At 35.6% G+C, this 25,220-nt stretch overlaps 1 protein-coding gene across 10 annotated transcripts in view; it reads right to left on the bottom strand.

Moving 5' to 3' along the window:
* The window catches only part of COL25A1 (collagen type XXV alpha 1 chain), a 461,773-nt gene that overhangs the window by 211,212 nt on the left and 225,341 nt on the right, over positions 1–25,220 (bottom strand). For all 10 annotated transcript variants that reach the window (XM_027599864.2, XM_027599874.2, XM_027599867.2 and 7 more), the window contains exons 3-4: positions 4,676–4,720; positions 2,649–2,656 (exon numbers count right to left, since the gene is read on the bottom strand). In XM_027599864.2, coding sequence (XP_027455665.1) covers positions 2,649–2,656; positions 4,676–4,720 — 53 coding nt within the window. The remainder of the gene's footprint in view (positions 1–2,648; positions 2,657–4,675; positions 4,721–25,220) is intronic.

Below are 25,220 nucleotides of genomic sequence, written 5' to 3' on the forward strand. Positions count from 1 at the left end.
TAATAATGCCACTGTTCATTTATTTTTATTCAGATGCAAGAAATATAATGGAAATATTTTATAACTCTAAAGTTAAATTTGATAAAAGGCAAATACTTCTTGAAAATCATATATAAGGGTTTAGAAATTAGAGGCTCAAGAGGATTTCATTATAAGGTATTTCACCCATAAGGGTTCCCATGATATGGGGTCCCAAGTACCATAAGACTCCATTGTATTAGAAAAGATAACATGATCAATATATATTTTCCTCTTTTTCACAATCAATGGTTCTTCATCTTTCCAAATGTGAGTGACTTCAATTATTTTTTAGTCAGTATTATTAAACTCATTTATTAAGTTATTTATTTATTATTAAATTATTAAAATTATTAAATTATAAACTCAATTATTATTAAAACTCATAATTATACCTTATTTCTTGGGTTTGATGCAGTTTGCTAAACATTATAACTTCTTCAAAACGTTGTCAAGTTGGGACAGTATGAATGCTCATTTTATAGATTAGCCGCTTTATATTTTTTAGACATGTTTTTATTATATATAATTACTTATATCAAGGAATATGATTTGACCATAGCCTGACAAACCTGTGTGACAATGACCAATGTTGTAACACATTCATAATTCATAAAGGATAGAGATAGTGTGGTAAGTGGAAAGGGTTTAAAATCAGACACATCTAAATAATTCCAACTTTGTAAACCCTCTCTAGAGGTGCAACTATTGATAATTAACCTCTATGAGTCTTTTCCTCACTGAGCAATGGGAATGTTAACACTAGGATTTATGTGAGACAAAATGAAAGTACGTGTGTGAAGTGCCTAGAATATTACTTGCCATACAGACATATGTCATTATACTACATTTCACATTATTGGGCTTCACAGCTATCGTGGGTTTTTTTTAATTACAAATTAAAGGTTTGTGGCAACCCTGCATCAAGCAAGTCCATAGGAACCACTTTCTAACAGCATTTGCTCACTTTGTGTCTCTGTGTCACATTTTGGTAATTCTCACAATATTTCAAACTTTTTTATTATTATTATATCTGTTATGGATCTGTGATCAGTGATTATGACTCACTGAAATCTTAGATGATGGTTAGCATTTTTAGCAATAAAGTATTTTTTAATTAAGGCAGGTACCTTTTGTTTTGTTTTGTTTTTGGACATAATGCTATTACACATTTAAGACACTACAGTATAATGTAAACATAACTTTTATAAGCATTGCGTTATTCACTTTATTGCAGTAGTCTGGAACCGAACCCACAATATCTCCCAGGTATGCCTGTACTCAGGGCTTAAACATATTAGTTCTATTTTCTTTTTATATAATAAGAAAGGAAAGAACAATTAAATCTTTAGTGGACAACCTGGAATAATAGATGGCCCCAAGAAAGAAGGGTCTGTGTGGCTGCTGAAACTTCTGAAGGGCCAAAGAGGAAATACTAGAACCCGGACTGTCACCATACAGCAAAAGCAAGATTTAACTACCTCTTGGCATGTCTAATACTTACATCCACCAACAAAAGCCTGGAACACTCTATACTGGCTGTAATTCCCAGAGTTTCCTCTGGGTAGTAATGGTTTCCTTCTAGTTTTAAAAACAGAGGCTCACATATGAAGCCAAAGAATAAGGCTCCTAGACCTGGGCCATGCCATCTGCCTAGCATTAAGCAGGAGCTGAAAGTCAGTTACAGAAGCAAAGACACTTCTAACATGATTTATGTTCCACCCTTGAACGTGGCAGGAAGACTGCAAAAGATATTTGGAAGCCAATGCTTCCTTTGAATAAAGTAAACGAGTATATGTTAAGCCCCTCTCCCCGGACCATGCTGGCCTGTCAGATAAGTTGCCAATGTGGAGTCTTTGAACCCTGGAGCAAACTGGCTATTCGGGATGAGAAAATATCTCAAGGCCAATGATCATTGCTACCGTAAACGTACAGTGGACAATGCAAACACTGGGGTCAGACAACAGATATCCAGGATATTATTACTCAAAAACACATCTAGCTCAAAGCTGACAAGATAATCTGTTCCTGTGAGTGCAAAGCAGGCTGGAATGCTGCAGCTCTGACCTACTCAAGGAAAGAAAAAAGAAAGTGCAATTCTCCAAGGGCTCCATCTCATGTTTTTTATGCAGGCAAACTCCAACAGACTTCAAAGGGAGTGTTGCCTAAGGAGGGAGTACCGGACCAAGCCCATGGGGGGTATCATTTCCATGATCATGTTGCCATCTACATTTGGTGGACTGGCAAATGCAAATATTTCAGATACAAGTTTAAACAGATGAAAAAAGAAGTGCAAAATAGCTTGGGGATTTGCTTGCAAGAGAAACCTCAGAATTCCAGGAAAAGATTTAATATCAGGAGCTTCATAAGTTATTCCAAAAGTCCCAGGAGAGTAACTGGCTGTGATAGTATTAAAAATAAAGTTGGTTTTTTTTAAATTGACACGTTTTGCACTTCAACATATCCAAAACAGTGTACCAGAAAAATAATTTCGCAACGTTAAATACTCTTCAAAGGTCAGTAACATTTTTCTAATTGAAATATAGACTATATTTTGATGCCTTAACAAAATTTTAACATACGTGATCCCGATTAAGGTACATGAACCCAAATGCAACAAAAATACTTACGGGAGGACCTGTGGGGTGGGGGTGGGGTGGAGAGAATAAGAGAAAGGGGAGATGAATTAGTGAAGATGCAAAATATTAAGATTAAATATAAGATGAAAGCATTGTCATAATCATTAGCAAAATACAAGATGATGAAGTCATCTAGAATTCAATGAATCTTAATCTTTTTTTTCAGTTCATGGACAACTTTGATACCATATCAGAAAAGTGCATTTACATCTATCTGCACACAAAAATTTACATAAAATTTCAGTAAATGTTCAGATTCCCTGAGGCCTGTCTATGAATTACTGAGAGGTTCATCTTAAGATGGCCTATGTATACTTAAAAATTTAGATAAAACATGAATCAGGAGGATCTTTGGTTGTTTATGATAGCCCAGTTAGACAGAATTGATATATAACTTTCTTGAGTTTGGTAAAATGGTTCAATGAGAAATGTACCCATTATTTGTTCTAAGAATGTTTTTTCATTCAGTAGCATTATCAATATATAAAAGACTAAACCCTGATATTTATATTTCTTTAAAACTTTGTATTCTCATCAAAACACAGGAAAAGTCTAAAAATTTCAATATATCCACACTGTATACGCAATTAAAACACAAGTTTTTAGTAGCTAATAAGTTAGGAACTGACTTTTTAATTTTTCTATAAAACTTCACATCAGTACAAAATTTTTACTTTTTTTCCCCCAATCCTTTGTATTTCTTTTGACAAAGATCAAGTCACTGATTATTTGATTCCACTAATGTTTCATTATTTCTTATTCCTTAAAACACATTTAAACCATCCTCTAATATAAAACTTTGTAAGGTGAAAGGGATACCTATACAAGTATCCAATTATTTAGATTAAATGAGGTTTAAAGATAACTTTTAAGAACACTCTTAAGGGAATTAAGCAAGTATATTGCCCAAATTACTGAATTTTCATAAATTCCTTTTACTTTGACATCTTCCTTTTTTTTTCAAAAAAGGAAATGAGACAAAAAAACAAAAACACAACAAATCAATCTGCTGCTCTTTTTGGTAGGTTAGTATTTCTACTACTTCAACACTTAGAAATTGGTTGTTTTTAACACTGATAAATACTTATTAAAAAATACTGGAGAAGAGCATTTCTTAGCACACTAGAATGAAATCTTAAATTACCTTTTCAAAGTAAAGAAAAAAACTCAAATAAAAAAAAATTTTTTTGAAACCAAATATCCAAATGAGTGTGTGCACTTACTGTCTTGCTTGTTTTATAAAGTCTAAGACTCCAAAAATGTAAATGACCACGTGAAGTCTTATCAGGCCATCAATTCTTCCTTGCAAGGTAAGAGGAAGATACATATAGAGATTTGGCCTGAAAGCCAAAACTCACTGAAGTGGGCATCAGGACAATTGGTCCTGTTTCAAATTCTGCTCATAAAATATTGCGTGGCCTTGGCCGAATTACCTGACCGCTCTGGGGCCTCATTTCCTCAACTACAAAATGAAAATGCTGGATTGATTACTGAGGCTGCTGTCACCACTAAAATTCTAGGGTTATACAAGAGGAATAAAAATTCCAAATTTTGAAATGAATGAGAGTAAAAGCATGACAAAATTGTACCAGTTGGATAAAATAACAATAAAGCTTTCCAAGACATGTGCCCCAGTATCCCAAAGCAGATGTTTTCATAAAGATCCTGCATTTGCTATCTGTGGAGACAGAAGCATGGGTGTATTGCCACATTGCGTGCAGCTGAGAAACCCTCCACTGTGTGCACAAAGGACGAACTTAACCTGACACAGTAAATAACCCAAAACTGGGTGCCAGTAGTTATCAAACATAACAAATCAACAATATTTTCCAAACTTCTACCTACAGTTTGATGGAAATAAGAAGATTAAAAAAAATTCTAGGTCTAGCAGAGGCGATTTAAACACACAAGCTTACGTGCAACCTCCAGCAAGACAATATAATCATTAATTAGGAGGAACAGATGCAGGAATCTAACCAAAACATTAGTGACGTGGAGCAGCTGAAAGAGAGACTTACCAGATTCTCCCCTTCGGCCTCTCTTACCTCGTTTCCCTGGAGGGCCTAAAATACAAAGAATAATTTTTTGAACATGGTTTAATATTTTGTTTCTTGTTCCAAAACGGCTAGTAAATAATTTCTACGTATTTTATCACTGTTTTTAACTAACAACTTCAAGAAAGGGACCAGATATTTGTAAAGGCCAGCATTATCCTATCAGCATAACTCTTAAGCCTCATTTAATTATAAAACCTACACCAGATGTCTAATCATCTAGCATTACTTAAGAATGCTAAACATTTAGAATTTTTATTCATCCTGCCTGGATAACATTAATAAAGAAAGACTTTAATTGCAAATTGGTGGTGTTGAGATCTCATGTTTCTTAGGAAAATTTTTTTTTAAAGGTTGCAGTATATTAATAATTAAAAGCACCAAGTACAAATGACTATAGTTTCTCTTCAGTCAGGTCCATCGTGATGCCCTTAAAAATATTTAGTTGGCAGTTAATTAAATGTATATATTCATAATGGAAATAATCCTTACAATATTTCTATTTTATTAAATATGAATTTTCATATATTGGAATTTCTCTAATTGAGAACCAGCTGAGTTAAAATCATACTCTTTTAATTGGAAAGTGTTTAGGTACTAACAATAGGTCTCATTTTTCTAAGGAGCTGGCTCATTATTGTCAGTCAGTAAATATTTAATCTTTATGATGATCCCACTTTGAAAGTGGAAGAAAAAATTTTTTTTCCCAGTGAACTGCCTATAAAGACCACCAAGCTAGTATGTATCAGACTTAACACAGGATTCTAGACATTCATAGCTTTCCAGCCATTATTCTCAATTATATAATTTCTGCCCTCATTTCTTTGAGTAGGAATAGTTCCCACTGAATTATGGTTCAGGCAAATAGAAGAGAATAATTAGCCCACAATGAGAATTAAGGTTTTATAACATTTGCTGGAAGAAAGAGGCCAAGGAAAATACAGACCCTCCTGGCTTTAAGAATGAGCTTCTAAGTTGGACTGATGACTTCCAAAGTCTAGAAAGTTCAAGACACAAGCAGCACAGGCCTTAGCAGCCAGCCGGCTCTCAACATGATCCTGAGCTACCAACTTCCACATGGAAACACTATCATGAGAATAGAAACGTCAGTGGGCCAGTTAGTTTTCCCTCAAGCCTTTACACAGCATAAGTGTGGCTATCTGTGTTTTATAAGAGATTAAAAACAATCAAGCAATAAAATTGACTGAAAATGTTAGGAGAATTTTTGCAGCAGAGTCCAAAATTGTTATTCAAAATTTCAGATTTCTCTCTGTATTCTGGAATAAAGATAAATTTCTTTCTCTTTCTTTCTTTTTTCTTTCTTTCTTTCTTTCTTTCTTTCTTTCTTTCTTTCTTTCTTCTCTCTCTCTCTCTCTCTCTTCTCTCTCTCTCTCTCTTTCTTTCTTTCTTTCTTTCTTTTCGAATAAAGAAAAATTTCTTGGATCCTATTCAGGATATTCTTGGCCAAACTAAGAGCAGAAGGAGAATCACATACACAGGTAAGTAAACTCAGTAGGACCCTAATAGGTATGAAAGACATACTTATTTATACACACACACACACACACACTCAAACACACATCCACAGAAATATACTGGCATATTCTGATATATACAATGTCCTTAAGATTAGGAATCAGATTTTCTTTTCTAAACAAAATCACTTAAAGTAAGAACGAGTTAGCAACAACTATATACTTATGATGTCTGTGGTCTGCATAGTAGGGGATATAGGCTATGTATAAGATGTATATCTGCCCTGAAGAGGCAAAGAAGTTGAAAAGATTCAAATAATACATATGAAAAATGCATTAGTACCATGTTGTAGGCACCATGAGTTTAGGTTCTGATTTGTTCCTTCTACTCAAAACATAAGGTCAATTATAAAAAGAGAAAAAAAGAAAAAGTGTTTAGAATAATTTGTATTCAAAAAAGAAATAGGCATGTCCACAGGCTAGAAATGGACCAGAAATGCAAAGTGGAAAGCAGGGATAAAGCCATGAGCCTGCTGGGCTCCCGTTCTAGACATAGGAATGATGGCCACAAGTACTATTTCTGGAGAATAAATACTCAAGAGTTCTCTAACCAGAGTCAGTGGCTTAGAAATGCTGAAGACAAGCTGAAAAAAATCCGAGGTCTCTGGCTTAAAGGCTGAAGAATACAGATATAATCTCTCAATCAGAAAATGAAGAAAGCATCTGCTGGTTGGATGCCTAACTCTATGATATCTACAACATAAATCTGGGACAGAAGTCCAGAAATGCTAGTTTAGGACCAATCTGGTCTAGAAGGCTGAGGATGTCAGGTAAAGACGAACATAAAAGGGCTAGATAAGAAAGGGTAAGCACAGAGAAGAGAAAGGCATTCATAGTGAGAAAACTACAGCAAAAGAAAGAAAATACCTCCTACTCATAATGGGTACACAAAACAAAAATTCCAAAACATATGAAGAATTCTAAGGCTGAGAAAGACAGTACTCAACAATAGGATCATGAATTTGTTCCAGGTAAAATTAATTTTTAAAAACCATCAGACTGGGGCGCCTGGGTGGCTCAGTCCATTAAGCGACCAACTCCTGTTTTCAGTTCAGATCATCAGGTCATGATCTCAGGGTCATGGAATTGTGCCCCAAGTCCTGGGCTCCACTCTCAATGCAAATCTGCTTGGGATTCTTTCCCTCTCCCTTTGCCCCTCACCCTGCATGCATGCACACACACACACACACTCTCTCTCAAATAAACAAATAAATAAAATCTTTAAAAAAAAATCAGACAGGGGCACCTGGGTGGCTCAGTTGTTGGGCATCTGCCTTCGGCTCAGGTCATGATCTCAGGGTCCTGGGATCGAGCCCCGTGTCGGGCTCCCTGTTTGGTGGGAAGCCTGCTTCTCCCTCTCCCACTCCCCCTGCTTGTGTTCCCTCTCTCGCTGTCTCTCTCTGTGTCAAAATATAGATAAAATCTTTAAAAAAAAATCAGACAAAAGTTGGTATGTTAATTATACTTTAAGAGATAAATGAAGAAGTAATATCCATTAAAGAGCAAGGATTTTAAAGATAAATAAGAAAAAAATGTATTTGAAAGAACCCTTTAGAAACCTTAAAGATGATAGAAAGAAAAATAGTCATTGAAATTAAAAAAAAAAAGAACAAACTATTCAAATGCTAGCCTGGATATGGTTGAAGACAGAATTGATGTAGAAGATGCAGAATGCAGCCCAGAGACAAATCCAATATTGATTATCTATCTATCTATCAGCTATCATCTATTACCTATTCTGCTCTGAATGTTTGTGTGCTCCCCAGGTTCATATATTGATGAATTCTAACTCCCAAAAATGATGGTATTAGGAGGTGGGGCCTTTGGGAGACAATTAATTCATGATGCTGGGGCCCTCACGAGTGTGATTATTACCTTATAAAAGAGACCCCACAGAGACCCCTAGCCCTTTCCACTCTGTAAGGATAGAGTGAGAAGACACCAGCTATGAACCAGGAAGAGGGCTCTCACCAGAAGGTGACCATGTTACCACCTTCATTTTAGACTTCTCAGCCTCCAGAACTGTAAGAAATACATTTATGCTATTTATAAACCACCCAGTCTCTTGTATTTTGTTAGAGCAGCCCAAATGGACTAAGACATAGACGTATCTATTTAGATATCTATTTACCTATCCGCCAACCTATTTATTTATGTCAAGAAGCAAAATTTTACTTATATCAATAAGAGAACCCAAAAGAAATGAGAAGCCCTTGTTTAAGAGATAATAGATGAGAATTTTCCAGAATATAGGAGTCCTGAGGTTGAACTTATACCCCAAGTGGCAATAAAAAAAAAATAAAGAAATGAAATCACACTTAAACTTAATAATGTTCAAGAATAATGAGAAAATGTTAATAACTACCAGAGGGAAAATTACAGTGGAAGGTACTTAGAAAGTAAGGAAAGATGTCAGAAGAGCTTAGTCCTGATTTTTATAATAAATTTCAGAAATCTCTAATTATTTGTTTATTGGAATTAGTTTCTCATTTTCCCCTGAAGAATGTTCCTTTAAACAGTAGAATTTATCAATAAAAATAAATCACATTAATGTTTAAAACTAGTTTGAAATAAACTATAAAAATAATTTAAAAGATATTAAATTATGAAAAAGTGATTGAAAAAAACAATGATATCTTTTGAAGAAATCAAGAAACAAAGAATATTTCTGAACATGTCGTCTTAAATATTTAGTCAGAGGCTTAAAGAAATAAACCAGTGGTGCTTGGGTTGGCTCAGTCAGTTGAGTGTCCGACTCTTGATTTCAGCTCAGGTCATGATCTCAGAGTCCTGAGATCAAGCCCCACACTGGGCTCTGCACTTAGCAGGAAGTCTGCTTGAGGATTCCCTCTCACCCTCTTCCCTCTGCCCCTCTCCCCATTTGTCTCACACTCTCTCCTTCTCTCTCTCTAAAATAAATAAATAAACCTTAAGAATATATATACCAAATGCTGTGGGAAATACATCTGTTATATTGAGAATTGAGACAGAATAGAATCTAAGTAAATGGAAAAGATATTTGGCAAAACATACCTATTGAAAGTCAAAGGTTTTACAAAGAATTTCATAATATGTGAGAGAAAAAATGAAGCTAAACTAAGTTATGATAAAGTGAGAATCTAAACTCTATGGGATTTACAAAGAAAATACTAGATTTGAGAAGAGTATGTTACAGTTACTATAAGAAACAAGACTGGAGTGAGCATTATACTAGGTTGAGTGAACTAATAAATTATATAAACTCTCAGAAAGACATAGATACAGATCTTGCTTAAAAGACAATAAATAGAAATTTTGAAAAAGTCTACTGTACAAATGTATGGTGATTAACATAACATAATAAAATAAAATTTAAAAAAAGTCTACTGTGCAGGTAAGACAATTTGATATTGCTTGCGAATTTAAGGATAAAAATAATTCTTAAAAATGATTGGATGGGGTGAATTTAACAATAGACAGCTGGCAGATCACTAGAGTGAGAAAATGAAAAATCAGAAAAGACAAATGATAGATGTTTCCCAGACAAAACTGATGTTAATAATAGTGGAGAAAGATAGTGACCATTTCCATTCCAAACTGAGAGATGAAGTGTTGGCCAGGCATGAGCTCTAGGAACAAATAGAGAAGCTAAAACCTTACTCTTATTCACCGAATTTGGCCAGATGCTTAAAGCAGAAATTCTCGGTGAATTCTATCAGCAGAAAGCCATGAGTCTGCAAAATAAACTGGTTCAAGAATATGAATGGTGGGCGCCTGGGTGGCTCAGCCAGTTAAGCGGCTGCCTTCAGCTCAGGTCATGATCCCAGGGTCCTGGGATCGAGTCCCGCATCGGGCTCCCTGCTCAGCAGGGAGCCTGCTTCTCCCTCTCCCTCTGTCTGCCTCTCTGCCTACTTGTTCTCTCTCTCTCTCTGTCAAATAAATAAATCTTTAAAAAAAAAAAAAAGAATATGAATGGGAAGCTATCAACAACAGAGGAAGTGAAAATTTACAAGCAGAGAATTTCATGAAATGAAGAATGAGTTATGGAAAACAGAGGGAAGATATAAAACTAGATTGCTCTTTATAATAAGAAAATTCATGACAATCAGTACTGTTTGTGTTTCAGAGTTGTTTCTTGAAAGACAATGCAAACGGTCAGCCTGAGATAAACATTAATAAAAATTAGCCATGATGGTAATGCTTTAAAGACCTGCGTCAACAAACCCAACTTGAGACAGATCCGGGTCCTCAAATCACATCAAAGCAAGGTGTCTTAAGCCAAGCCAATTCTTTTGGCCCCAAACTAATATTGCTGGAGCACTCTACTCCTTAACTAATGGCATACCCACCTGTCACAAGGCTCTTTTCTAAGGTGAAATATGTGCCAAGAAGTAAATATATGCTTATATATGGGCCTTCCCATGGTCTTGGGGATGGGTGGTTATGGAATATGTCTGGAATACCCTTATCGAGTTTATCAGATAAGTTACCAAAACCTGTCAATTATACTCCTATTACTTCTCCACTCCTACTAGTATGTCATGGCTGAGCTTAAACATAACTTTTCTGGGTACTCAGAGATTTTTTACTAGGATTTTACTTGTCTTTTTTTTATTTTATTTTATTATGTTATGTTAATCACCATACATTACACATCATTAGTTTTTGATGTAGTGTTCCATGATTCATTGTTTGTGCATAACACCCAGTGCTCCACGCAGAACGTGCCCTCTTTAATACCCATCACCAGGCTAACCCATCCCCCACCCCCTCCCCTCTAGAACCCTCAGTTTGTTTCTCAGAGTCCATAGTCTCTCACGGTTTGTCTCCCCCTCCCGATTCCCCACCTTCATTTTTCCCTTCCTACTATCTTCTTTTTTTTAACATATAATGTATTATTTGTTTCAGAGGTACAGGTCTGTGATTCAACAGTCTTACACAAATCACAGCACTCACCATAACACATACCCTCCCCAAAGTCCATCACCCAGCCACCCCATCCCTCCCACCCCCCACCACTCCGGCAACCCTTAGTTTGTTTCCTGAGATTAAGAATTCCTCATATCAGTGAGATCGTATGATACATGTCTTTCTCTGATTGACTTATTTCGCTTAGCATAATACCCTCTAGTTCCAACCATGTCATTGCAAATAGCAAGATTTCGGGGTTTTTTGATGGCTGCATAATGTTCCATTGTATATATATACCACATCTTCATTTACCACTTATAAACATTTACAGTTAAACAGAAAGTGTTTGAGAAAAATTTCAGAACTCATAATGGGCTGGGGGTTTTGTTTTGTTTCCTTTTTACCTCTTGCTTTCAACACACATTTCTGGCTGTCTCTGTTTTGGGGGGAAAAGAAATAATGTGGATAGGGCGTCTGGGTGGCTCAGTTGGTTGAGCATCTGCCTTCAGCTCAGGTTATGATCCCAAGGTCCTGGGATTGAGTCCACATTGGACTCCCTGTTCAGCGGGGAGTCCTGCTTCTCCTGCCTCCCTCTGCTCCTTCCCAGGCTTGTGATGTCTCATGCTCTCTCTCTCTCTCTCTCAAACAAATAAATAAAATCTTAAAAAAAAAAAAAAGAAAGAATGTGGATAGAAACAAAGGGAAGAAATCAAATCAAAATGGATTAAAGACTTAAACATAAGAACTGAAACTGTAAATCTCCTAGAAGAAAACATAGTGAAAGGCTCCTTGACATGGTCCTGGCGATGATTTTTTGGTTATGACACCAAAAGCACAAGAAACAAAAGCAAAAAATAAATAAGTGGGATTAAACTAAACTAAAAGTTTTTGCACAGCAAAGGAAATGATCAACAAAATAAAAACTCAGTCTATGGAATGGGAGAAAATATTAGCAAACCATATATCTGGTAAGGGGTTAATACCTCAAAAATATAAGGAATTCCTACAATTCAATAGCAAAACAAGAAATCATCCAATTTAAAAATGGGCAAAGAACCTACATAGATATTTCTCCAAAGATGACCTACAAATAGCCAAAAGGTATATGAAAAAGTTTTCAACATAACTGACCATCAGAGGAATGCAAATCAAAACCAGAATGAGATATCACCTAACACTTTGTGCACTGTTGGTGGGAACGTAAATTGATGCGGCCACTATGGAAAACAGTATGGGGATTCCTCAGAAAATTAAAGCTGAAACTAACCTACGATCCAACAATCCCGCTTCTGGGTATTTATCCAAAGGAATTGAAATCAGGACCTCAAAAAGAAATATCTGTACTCCTATGTTTATTGCAGCACTATTCACAATAACAAAGATATGGAAACAACCTAAATGTACATCAACAGCCTAATGGTTAAAGCAAATGTGACATATATATGCAATGGCATATTATTCAGCCTTAAAAAGAAAAAACAATCCTGCCTTTTGCAATAATATGGATAGACCTGGAGGGCATTATGTTCAGTGAAATAAGCCAGATGCAGAAAGACAAATACTGTATGATCTCATTTATATGTAGAATCTAAAATGGTAAAACTCACAGAAACAGAGAGTACAATAGTTAATTGCCAGGGCCTGAGAGGAGAAGGAAATGGGAACATGATGGTCAAAGGGTCCAAAGTTACTGTTATGGAAGATAAGTTCTGCAGATCTACCATACAGCACAGTGCCTATAGCTAACAACAGGGTACTGTATATGTAAAATTTCCTAAGAGGGTAGGTCTTATGTCAAGCATTCTTACCACAAAATAGTACTAATAGAGAATGGAAAGAAACTTTGGGAGATACTGGATATGGCTATGGTCTTGATCATGGTGATGGTCTCACAAATGTATATTTATCCTGAAATTCATTGAGTTGATAGATTAAAAATGCAGTTTTTTACACATCAATTATATTTCAGGGAAGTTGATTTTTAAAAAAGGAACAAAGGAAAGCCTCATGCCCTGAGTGATCATGTTTAGATGTATTGTCCTAAAAACCTGAGAATAGGGAAAAATGTGCTATCTTATTATGAGAATGACCTAATGGTCACTACTGACATGGATCATTTGAGAACTAGTTCCTGACTGAATTTCCATGAAAAAGGTAATGAACATATATAACGGCACAAAGTAGGAGTTCAATAAATATTAGCTCCATTTTCTGCATTATTTATATTATCTTGTTATATTTAGTCAAAAGTAATAATGTATTTGAGTATTTCATAAGAAAAGTTGAGTATGTGAATAAGATTGTGAGAAATTAATGTTACCTTCCAATTAAAATATTCAAAGGGGCAAGTTAGTATAAAGAAAGAACATGGAGGGCACCTGGCTGGCTCAGTTGGTTTAGCATCTGCCTTCAGTTCAGGTCATGATCCCAGGGACCTGGGATCGAGTCCCATGTCAGGCTCCCTGCTCAGCGGGGAGCCTGCTTCTCCCTCTGCCTGCCGATCCCCCTGCTGTGTGCTCTCTCTCTCAAATAAATAAAATCTTTAAAAAAAATAAAGAACATGGAATGCAAAGTTAAAAGACTTACAGGTTCTCACTACTGTGTAAATTGAGCTAACTTCCAATTAACCTCCTTGATTTTAGTCTACTAAAAGATCTGGTAAATAATACTAACTCTACCCCATTTATATGATTGTTGTGAGGATGAAAACCATAAAGTGCTATATACATATGTTAAGTGACTGTTTCCTTTATTTCTCATAAATTCATTGAGGCTTATAAACTATTTCCATGATATATTAGTCATATTCATCAATAGAAGTAGTAAGACTTCAAAATTCAAATTAAACAATTTGACACAACCTAATAAAAAGCTGAATTTTTTAAGTCAGAGGTTTCATCTCCAGAGGCAAAGAGACTCTTTAAGGATGTCAGAGAAAATGATGTAAAAATACCACAAACAGTAAATATTCCAAAAATTAAATACTCTTATCCAGAGTTCTGGAGGCACAAAAGCAGAAATGTTAAGGCAAAGGAAAGAGCAGGAGACTGAGCTGGTGGTCAGGGAGTGACAGTGTGAGTAGGGAGCAGATGTTGAAGCCCTGTGTGCGCATGCGTGCTCTCGTAGGAAAGCCCACAGGAGAAATGTGTGTGAGCCTAGGATGCCCCTCCCCTGCAACTGATCCCAGGAATAGGTCTCCAACAGCTGCAGATGGCTCTCGGGAGGGAAGAACCTGTCTGGGCACAGAGGAGACAGCAGATCAGCCTTCCTGAACCATCCTCCTCCATCCTCCAGCTCCTTTGAGAAGACTAAACCAGGTTTACCTTCATTCAGATCTTCTAGATTAACCTTACAAGTAGGCACAGATTAATTTCAGAGCCTTCCCCAAAGTCCTCCCACCTGCTTGCTTGCTTAATTCCTGAAAATCTTTCAACATAGACCAAAGCCTTTCATTCCACAATTAGAAGTAAAAGGCTTAAAGAGAAAATGCTTGGTAGAAGTACAATATTAGCTAAAACGTATTTTCTCCATACTCATAAAATGTCTATACTACAACATACCCAAGAGGTCATACAGCCCAAAGGTTTTCACACTGCTTTGTACCCAACTATATGAGCAGTTCCAATTTGCCATATTGAATCGCAACATTTGCAGTAAAAGTTCACCGGCTAAAAACAAGCTTATATATCAATGATTCATATTTCTGCAAATTGAAGATTGAAGCCAAGAGAAGTGAAAACAACCTGCTGAGGGTCCCACACAGTAGACACCAGCTTCTGGATTCCAAGCTCAGTGCTCTTTGAGCCAGCACGCCACTTCTCACTTCTGATCTCATGCTCCATAGATTGCAAGACTGGACACAACCAGCGCCAACTTTCCAAACTGCTTCATTTTCTCAATGTCCTGCTTCATCTTTTTATAACATGGCTACTTGGGCAGATGTACTATTACTTGTTCTAGTCTCCCACTAGACTATAAGCCCTTGAGGGTACAAATTCCCTTGTTCATCCTTGTATCTCTAGCAACTGGCAGAGGACTTAGCACTCAATGAACCTTTTTTTTTTTTTTTTTTTTTATATTTTATTTATTTATTTTAGAGAAAGAGAGAATGAGAGATAGAGAGCACGAGAGGGAAGAGGGTCAGAGGGAGAAGCAGACTCCCTGCTGAGCGGGGAGCCTGATGCGGGACTCGATCCCGGGACTCCAGGATCATGACCTGAGCCGAAGGCAGTCGCTTAACCAACTGAGCCACCCAGGCGCCCATGAACCTTTAAAGGAATACTGTCTATGGGCTATTTGATGCATACCAACATTATTTCATATGGTGTTAATTTTTAAAAGAAATAACTTTTTTATTCAGGAGATTTATTTCCCAAGATAATTTAAAGATCAGCATGTACTGCACTATATGTAATACAGGCTTGTTTGTTTTAAATATCTTTTATGTGTGTGTTTTTGTTTCAAATTTCCTCAAGTTTCTAATCGCCATGGAATGTCAGTTTATAAAAGAAAGTTAATCATAATAAATAATAGGTAATAATTTAAGTTTATAATAGCTAAGCTCCATAACTCTCTACAGAGTATTAGTCAGATATACATTATTTATTTTAAAGGCAATGAGTTCAATTGAAAAGTTGTAAAAGTATGTTTCCTTTTTTTTAACAACACAAGAGACACACTAACAAATGTTTCAGAGGATTCTATTCTTACAAGTTATTCCAGTAATAAAAAATATAAAAATTAATAGTTTGTTCATAAAAATAGTTCATTGTATTTTAGTTATAAACAACAAAAATGAAGTGGCTTAATTTTTATTTTTGAGCCCTCACCAGGCTATATCATAATTTCAATAAGGCTAGGGATATCTATAATGTACCAGACTCCTAAGGTTAGTAATTAGAATGGTTTTGTCAAATTCCTGGAGGAGATTTTAAAAATCAAATAAAAAGTAATCTTATGAATATTCCTTTCATAAATCTGCTTATTTTCTAGCTTTTACACCAGCAAGTTTTTCCTGGTAATGATTTCAAGTACAACTTATGAAACATAAAATATGTGCAGAAATTGTGTTCTATTAATGAGGATAAAACAATGTGACTCATGGAAGATATAAAAAAAAAAGAAAAAGAAAACAAGAGAAAAGACTCCCTTAGGTGGATAATAAATGCGAAAACATTAAGAGTACATATTAGGACACCTAAAGCTAACTGGATGGATGTGTATGTGTGCACTGGCTTAAATGTAAAATGCAATACTTCCTTGGGGTAGTAGCCAAATAGTTTTAAAGGAACTAGTTTAGAAGAAAATGGGCTACTTATTCCAAAATATACTTCCCATTAGAATTTTTAAGCAGCTAGCCATGGCCTTCTGGCAAAGTATGTTTTTATTTTCTTATGAAATGCACTGAGAACAAGACTTTCGATTTATCTCTTTCTACATTTTTTTCAATGTTAAAATGGAAATTTTAACAATTGCTATTTAAATGTTTTAAATAAAAATAAGCAACTTACATCAGAATTGGGGTGAATGTAACTCTCAACATTACTGTATCATTGGCATTTTTTTGATTGGTTGAGTTTCTGTGCTTCATTGAGGGAGTCCAATGGGCCAAAACTGCCTTCCAAATCTTCTTTCCATTTATCTCAATGTAAGTTCAGTTCTAGCTTGTGCTTGGTTTAAACAAAGCATTTCAAGTTTACTCAAAATTAATCGATATTTGTAAATTTTATAACTAAGGAAAAACGACCATATTTATGAGACAACTGGGGACTCTCATAAGAACATACTGGAAAACAATTGCACTTCACAATTAAAGAAAAGGATTTCTGAACCAAGTGCAATGGAATCTTTTCTGGGCTTTATGTTGAGGCTTTGTTTCCAGAAATGGAATTCCAGCAAATGAGGAGTTGTCTTTATCACTATTTTCAATATTTAGATAATAAATATAATACAATAGTCAATAGAAGCTGTTCAAGACTACAAATAGTCCCATGTTACAGTTCATTGACTTTAATGAGGTCTGATGTGGCACAGTTGTTATTTCTATCATTCGTCTCCCACACATAAAGTGTTTCATTATTTAGTACTAGAAGTTTTACTCCATGATCCTACAGGGGATTTGTCATTACAATCTCTTCTATTTCTACTTGCAGGGAAAGGGGCTGCAAGATGTCAGAGAGTAGGGGTTGGGAACAAAGAAAGATGTGTTTCTTTGAAAGATTATATGCTATATAATGAGTGGTTATTACATATACAATATAATATATTAACATGAAGAAAAAGTTTAGTTCCGAAGTTTACAGAAAATTTAAATGAGCTCTCTAGATTCCATGTTTTAACGGAATGCACAGCAGTGAACAGATCTTTAAAGATAAAGAGAATTTTTAAAGTAACAGAAAAAAAACAAGATCAGCGGTTGAATGTAGTTCCTCATATATTCAATAAATAATGTTAACTCTTAATTTATCAGAGATTGAAAAAATGGAAAATGAAAAAAAAAAGTGGGCTAATGGTAACTGGGATTTGTTTTCCTTAATGGCTTTGCAATGTCACAAGCTTTTGCCAAAGAGCTGATGAATGAATTAAATACAGCAGTACCACATACACCATTACACACATGTCAATGGCCCACATTTCTTTCAGCTGGTGCTAAATGAATTATTTAGCATGCCCATTGTTAAAGTTAGTCACCAATGGGAAAAAACGATCATTAGAGAACTGGTTTGACACTGAAAATTAGTAATGGAAAATAATAAAAAAAAAAGTCAAGAGGAAGCCATCAGAATAGGAGTAGGAGTACTTCAGGGAGAAGGGTAGCATGGAAGTCCAGATCTGATGAAATAAGCATGAAAGCAACCAGAGCACGTGTGAGAAGGCAAGGGTCCGTCTATGCATCTCAGCCAACCTGATGGCCCCATAGTGTCATGGGGGGAAATAAAAGTACTTGGACATAATGAAAGGGATAATGATGATGGTTAATATTTACAAGTGCTCATCATCTGTCTGGCACCAGACTATACAACCCATGCATTGTTTCATTTATCTATACTAGTTGAGTGTCTCTATATAATTGTGGAAAGCAATGCTATAACTGTCACAAATTTAGTAAGTGGTAGGTTAGGGATTTGTACCCAGACAGTCTGACTCCTAAATTGTCAATTCCAAAACTAAAGACTTGCTTGTTTATTAAGCACACTATATGGATGACTCTGTTTTCTGATACAAACACACAGAGCTGCCATTAAGGAAAAACAGAAGCTTTAAATGAAGTTGGAAAGAATTGATTCATGAGTATTCCTGAAGGTCTCTGTTTACAATTCTGGTTTACAGGTTTATTTTTAGCTTCTCATTCTAAATGTAAAAGAATCATGAGAAATACTTGCCAAAAGTTAATAAACTTTTATTTTACAAAGTTAAAAAGGAACCCTGGTCTCTTCATACACTGAAAACACTCATGGGGTAATTTAGGTGGATGTATTAGCACATATTTTTATACATGCTCAGTTAATATACTCTTACACCATGTATGCCAGTTTTTTCTTTTTTTAATGATGTTAAGAACACTTAATGTGAGATCTACTTCTTTACAGTATTTTAAGTGTACAATACAGTATTGTTAACTATAGCATGCATACCAGTTTTAATAAGCCTGTCACATATAAATTGTTGAGAATGAGACAAATAAAAAAATATTGGTCTTTAAAAATGAGGGATGGTGCCTTTTTCACTTTTGTGTTCTCTGTACCTGGGACATAATTCAATATTAGTTAAATGTTATTAGTTAAAATAACAATAACAGTTTTGTAGTGTTTCTTCTGCTTAGAAAAATAAAATAAATAAACAAAATAAACAAAAACCCAGTGGAGTATAATTTTTGAACCAGCCATAGGGATACATGTTTGAACCTTATTCTGCAACACACTAGCTATGTGTCTTTGGGTGGATTAACTTTGTAAAACCCAGTTCATCATCTACAAAATGTAGATAATATCTACCTCAGAGAGTTTAGATCTTTGCTCTTTAGGTCTTAATTCTTACCAGTCTCTCTCAAAACCATCTGCAAACAAGTACGAAGTTAATCATTTTAATATATTTTCATCATATGATTCCATTGATCAATATATTTCCACAGAAATATGGGAGGAAGTACTTATTAACCCAACAGACAAGGTCTTCCCACAAGGAAAACGCAGTCCCACTATTTCTCAACCCCAGTTCTCCATGCCTCATCCCTGGTCTTTCATAATTCTTGTCCTCTCCTTACTTAAACTTAATTTCAAGAAGACAATATAATAGTGACAATCCTTTCTCCCTTGCCATGTGTTTGGCCCATTTTTCTCTCCAGTCTTTCTTCCAACATACCCAAGATCTAATTCTGTTGCAATATAAATTCTGCCTTCTTGCAATATCACTACCAGTTCAATAAACATCTTAATATGGCTGTGAAGTAAAAGTACACAATTCTTTTTTTTTTTTTACCATGATTCTCAGTTTCCTAAATAGGAATAGGAATGGCATTTCATACTTAAAACTATAGTTTAAGGAGGAGTTGCTATTTGCCTGGGTGAGGAACTAATTTGCTCAATGCTATGATGTATTTGAAATGTTATGCATATGGAAAGTGCTCTACAAAATGTCAAATTATCTTGTTAAACTAACTGAGAACAAAGTGTAGTACAGGTTAGGCTAATGGTTGGCCTTCCATAGAAATGCTAATATAGGTGATCGTCACCAGAAAATCCAGGCCCATTTGGCAAAAAAAAAAAAAAAAGTTACTTGAAATCTCCTAACCACCCCCACAGAGTTTCATTGCTTCCTTCAAAACAAACACAGTTGTTTCCTTACAGTTAAATCTCAGATTCATTCTGACAGGCAAATTCCCTAGAATACAAAAACATTATGAGTAGACTTCTATGAATAAAATATTTCCGCATATGATTTCACAATAATTCTGGCACTTTCATGCTGCTATACCCATCACACAACAAGCAAACATTTTCCAATGAAACTGCAGAAGGACCAATCCAAGAATACAAGTTTAACTTTGCAAATTGAGGTTTTTTTCTATATTGTACAGGAACTAATACAAACTTAAAAAGAAGACAGAAAGTCTTTTATTTTGGTAGACACACACTCTTAAGGCTTTAAACAATAAGGAAAACATCCACTAAAATCATATCGGCTTTTTATCTTACATCTTTTATTTTAACCAAGATAGGAACCTCAAAGCATGCCAACGTTTAGATGTGTGTCAGAGGCCAATAAGTAAAATGTCTAAGACCTAACTACAAATGCCAATCAACTTTAAAGGACTTATGAAAGATCTCTGATAGAGTAGACCAGGAGCTCTGGAACTAACTATCAGGGGTGAAAGTTCAAGTGTTACAACTTAGGTTATGAGGGAGAAGGTAATTTCAAAGTAGAATTTGAGTACTTTTATTTTGCAACTTGCTCTCATAACAGCTTTACATAAAATATAACAGTTTTTAAATATGGCGTTTTATTATGATACCAGGTAACATTAGAGGAAAAACTTACAAGGGAAATATTAACTGTGGGAAATATAGATGAAGCCATGATACTCAGAAATGGAATTGGTCCATGAAATCTATTTTATGCTCCTTAGTAAAAGGATTCATATTTTTCATGTCCCAACAAGTGGGCCCATATGTGTCTTTCAAGACACAAAAGATCATGTCTTGAATAAGATAAGTGTACAATATCAATAAAATAAATTTCTTACACAAAGAGCTTTGTGTAAAATATTCAGTAGAATACATTTTTGTTTTTAGTGGTTCTCCATATCTATATTTGAGTGTGAACAAAAATGAGGAAATTAGGATCTTAATCCATTTCGACACTACCTATACTCCCTCCACATGCATATTTATGCATATGTATGACTTAATCAGGTCATGCATCATTAATCATTCTTCATATTCAGCCTCTTCATTTCATAATCATTGTAAAGAAGTTCTTAAGTTCTACTGGTAAGCTTTGAAGTTAGTTTTTAATAGTCAGCATAAAAAAGGATTCCTATAAATGAAATAAATCCCCTAGATATCTGGTTGAATTTGATTCTTCTCTGAATATTTTGTGCTGAGACAAAGGTGAGCACATCTAAAAAAGTTGTCGACTTTTAAAATATTTTAAGTCAAAGAACAGACAAGAATTCTGTATGCTATCAATAGTATACATGTATGGTTTCTTCCTGAAAAGATCTCATGATCTTGTTAGAGATATAAGGCCTAAAACAAAAACAATTAAAGAACAATGTCAACCAGTATATAATACAATGTTATACTGTACATGGCATTGGTTATACCACAGAAGCTCAAAGAAGAGAATTGGGAAAAGCTTCTCAGAGAGGTAAAACTTAGCTTGACTTAAAAGAGTAGACAAAAAAAAAGAGGATGAGGCAGGATAAAGAATAAGCATAAATAGACCGTTATAGCTATGTCCAGTGCAGCTAACCATGAGACCACCTTCACTGAAATAGGAATTTTTGTTTAAAATAAAGTTAGATAAGTAAGGTGGGTCTAGAATACAGAAGGCCTCAAGTGGCAAGAGAAGAAGTAGGAAATAATGACATGAAGAAGGTATTTTGGGAGGACTAACATTTCAGGAGTTAGCAAAGTCAACTAGAGTCTCTTACAAGAACTAAGGTATAAAATAATAAAAAGTATAGTAGCAGTGGGACAAAAATTAGATACTAAAAGTAATTTTGATAAGAAGAATCAAGCATGGGGGCACCTGGGTTGCTCAGTCGGTTAAGCATCCAACTCTTGCTTTCGGTTCAGGTCATGATCTCAGGGTCATGAGATCAAGCCCCACATCGGGCTCCCCACTCAGCCCGGAGTCTGCTTGAGATTCTCTCTCTCCCTCTCCCTTTACCCCTCCGTCAACTCACTCACCCACACATGCTCTCTCTCTCTCAAATAAATAAATGAAATCTTTTTTTTAAAAAAAAGAAGAAGCAAGCAATGAAGGCTCAATTTGATGTAGGGGATGAATAAGAGGTTGAACATCAAAGATAGCTCCACAGATTTGAGTCTTATAAACTAAAAAATAGGTGGTACTATTTATATTTGTTGGGTAGATTAAACAAAATGTCCTTCTCTCATTAACATAATAATTAGATGTCAATCTTGGAAACCGTATCAGAATATTGGCATGTTAACATGAATTAGAATCTCTGCAGTCTACATTTCTTCTTTCAAGATGTGATGCACAGACCTTTACAATGCAGTTGCAAGCTCCAAATTTGGAAACATTGCTCTTGAATTTGGACATCTATAACATTCAAGGTCAGTTTTACAGACGTAATTACAAAGTTCCACCCAAGTAAAATGGATAATAACTTGATGATGATATTACAGAATATATAATAACAAATCATAAAACAGGTCAACCTGAAGCATTATTTGTATCTTTCAATAGATTCCCGTTAAAACCTATGAAATTCTTTCCAATATTTCCACTCACATACAGTGAGTTAATTCAGGATTTTCATCAGTGGAATATTGATTTAAATCATCCTTGAAATAAAAAGACAGTGGGATAAGAACACTGAGAAGCAAAGACTTCCTCTGCCTTGTGGTCACTAAGTTTTGCAGAATCTTAGACTTCTTATGTGTAATATGAAGAGATTGTACCAGAGCTCCTTCCAACAAGATGCTTCTAGGAGAAACAAATGAGAATAATTCATACTCTAATTAATGGCCACACCTGCTCTTTAACACCATACAAAAGTTATGGTAACTCTAGGTACACCAAAGTAAATACAAGAATGCCAGTTCAGTCGATTGATTTCGCATCAAATAGTCAGGCAATACATTAAGTGGGTACAACGACAGCAGCTACTGCCATATTTGTCTGTATTGGGGGTGGAGGTCCTGCCTTGAGGAGGTAGGGGGAAGAGGCGGAGCAATGGTGTATCACACACCATGACAGGGAGATCAGCCTGAGCCAATAACTATTTGGCTCTTCACAATTGTGGCAAGAAGGAGACAGTGGTAATGAATGAAAGCAATGTGGTCTGCTTCTTTCAGGCTCATCTAACCCCTCGGACTGATGGCTGCAGCTGAGAAATTCCACAGGGATTGAGGAGGGGAAGTGCCCAGGGCATGATGCAGGCACACAAATCCCTCTGGAGTCCTAACCATCCTGCCTGAGTACACACAATCATGAGGCACAGTTGTTTGATCTTGCTACACACTCTGCCTCCCGCGTGAAGAAATGTTCAGAAGTAGGAACAGTTCCATTCAGTTACATCACAAGTTGTAATAAATCAATAGCCAGTCTTTGTTCCATTGTGTCAATTATAATCTAACCAGATAAGTTCTACATTACAGACGAGTATAGAAAACTCTCTTCTATAGCTACGCGACAGAAACATTTTGTTGTATTTGTTGTGCTATAAAATATTGATATGGTAAACCCAAAATGCCAACTGGCTGGTAAATACCTTTTTGTGCTTTATAGATGTGTATGTGTGTGTTTAAAGACTAAATTTCATCCCAATCTTATTCATTACTTCTATTCTATTGACTGAAATAACCAAAAATATCTAATATTAACTTAAAAGAAATAATACAAAGATAACTACTGAATAACCTTTATTTTTATTTAAAAACTGTCTACAGTTTAGTCATTAAGCCCAGATTTTTGAGCCAAGACTGACAAGGCCTTCTTCATGCCGACAGATTAAAGTATTCACTGTATGGCAAGGTCTTTCATTTCACTGCAGCAACCAATGATGAAATGCAATATGGTCAGATTAAAGGTGGTACATAACTACTCTTTTGTAACAGTAATATCTTTGGTGAACCCACACATGCTATCAGTCATTTAAATCCAGAACCTCAAGCTGAGTAGAGTCCCATCAAAGTCTTTACATGTCCCACCTGCCCTAGGGTGATACATACATCATCTGAAGCAAAGCTTAGTGACAGCTGCAGAAATGTACTCAATGAATTTAAAATAGACAGCAATCTAGATTAACAGTGATAGAAATATCTGGACATTCATTTTTAAATGAATTGTAACACTCCAAATCCAGAGCTGATTCGCAGCTGGTACACATCAAGGCTACCACAGTGGTTATTAGTTAGCCAGTTTTGAAGGTACCTCCCCGCCAAGGACCTCTCCTTTTAATACCCTACCATCCCAACTTCTTCCTTAAAGCCCCCTGGAACTCCACACACAATGGCTATTAAAGGGGGAAAGACTTGCCCCACAGGAGATCTCTCAAACTCTCAACAGAGTTGAGGTTGATACCTATTTAGATTTGTTGGTGTGTGCACCATACTATTTGGTCAGTATTTTCAATACCACCCTGCCCACCTCCATCATCATTATAGCATTCCTCATGTTGTATCGCAATTCTCCCTGTACAAATCAGCTTCCATCTGCTATTCTCAAGTACTTGAGAGTGCCTAGAATAATGCTGTATTAATAGATGTTTGGTAAATCTATGAATGAATGAGCCATAAAAATCAAATTTCATCTTGTCACTGTGGTAGTATAACATTTACTGATAAAATTATTCTCATTCTTGCACAGGATTTGTGGTTTCTTATCAGGATTTTCCTGTAAACACATGTGGCCTTTAAATTTTCTTTGGCTTTCACATAGCGAGATAGCAAAGGGGAAGTAAAAATCCCAAGAGAAAACTCTTTTGAGGTAGTTGTGCTTTTTATCTTATTCCTGCAACTTTCCAGGAAGTATAATAAGGTTTATGAGACCATCTTATGAGAATAAAACTATAAAAAATTCTTGAAAAACCTCTTTCATCTGACTTACTATAGAAATCATCTTTAGAACTTGTGCTCTTCTTCAAATGTCCATACCTTTTTAATGGTATGATTCCTGAGAGTCTCCACTGTCCCCCTACCAGCTCCGGCCCCTTCCCCATTTTAATGGGCAGCCTCCTCATCTAAACGCAATGTAACTCTGATTTTCAGGGGGAAAAGTCCTGAAAATGTTTTATCTTCACACCATTTTAAAATTGGAGTCTCCGAATTTTTTTTAATGCTGTGGTGCTAGACAGGAACCCAAATTTTGTTTCATCACATTGGGAACAA

This window comes from Zalophus californianus, chromosome 2 (genome assembly GCF_009762305.2).
Source record: "Zalophus californianus isolate mZalCal1 chromosome 2, mZalCal1.pri.v2, whole genome shotgun sequence".
NCBI lineage: Eukaryota > Metazoa > Chordata > Mammalia > Carnivora > Otariidae > Zalophus > Zalophus californianus.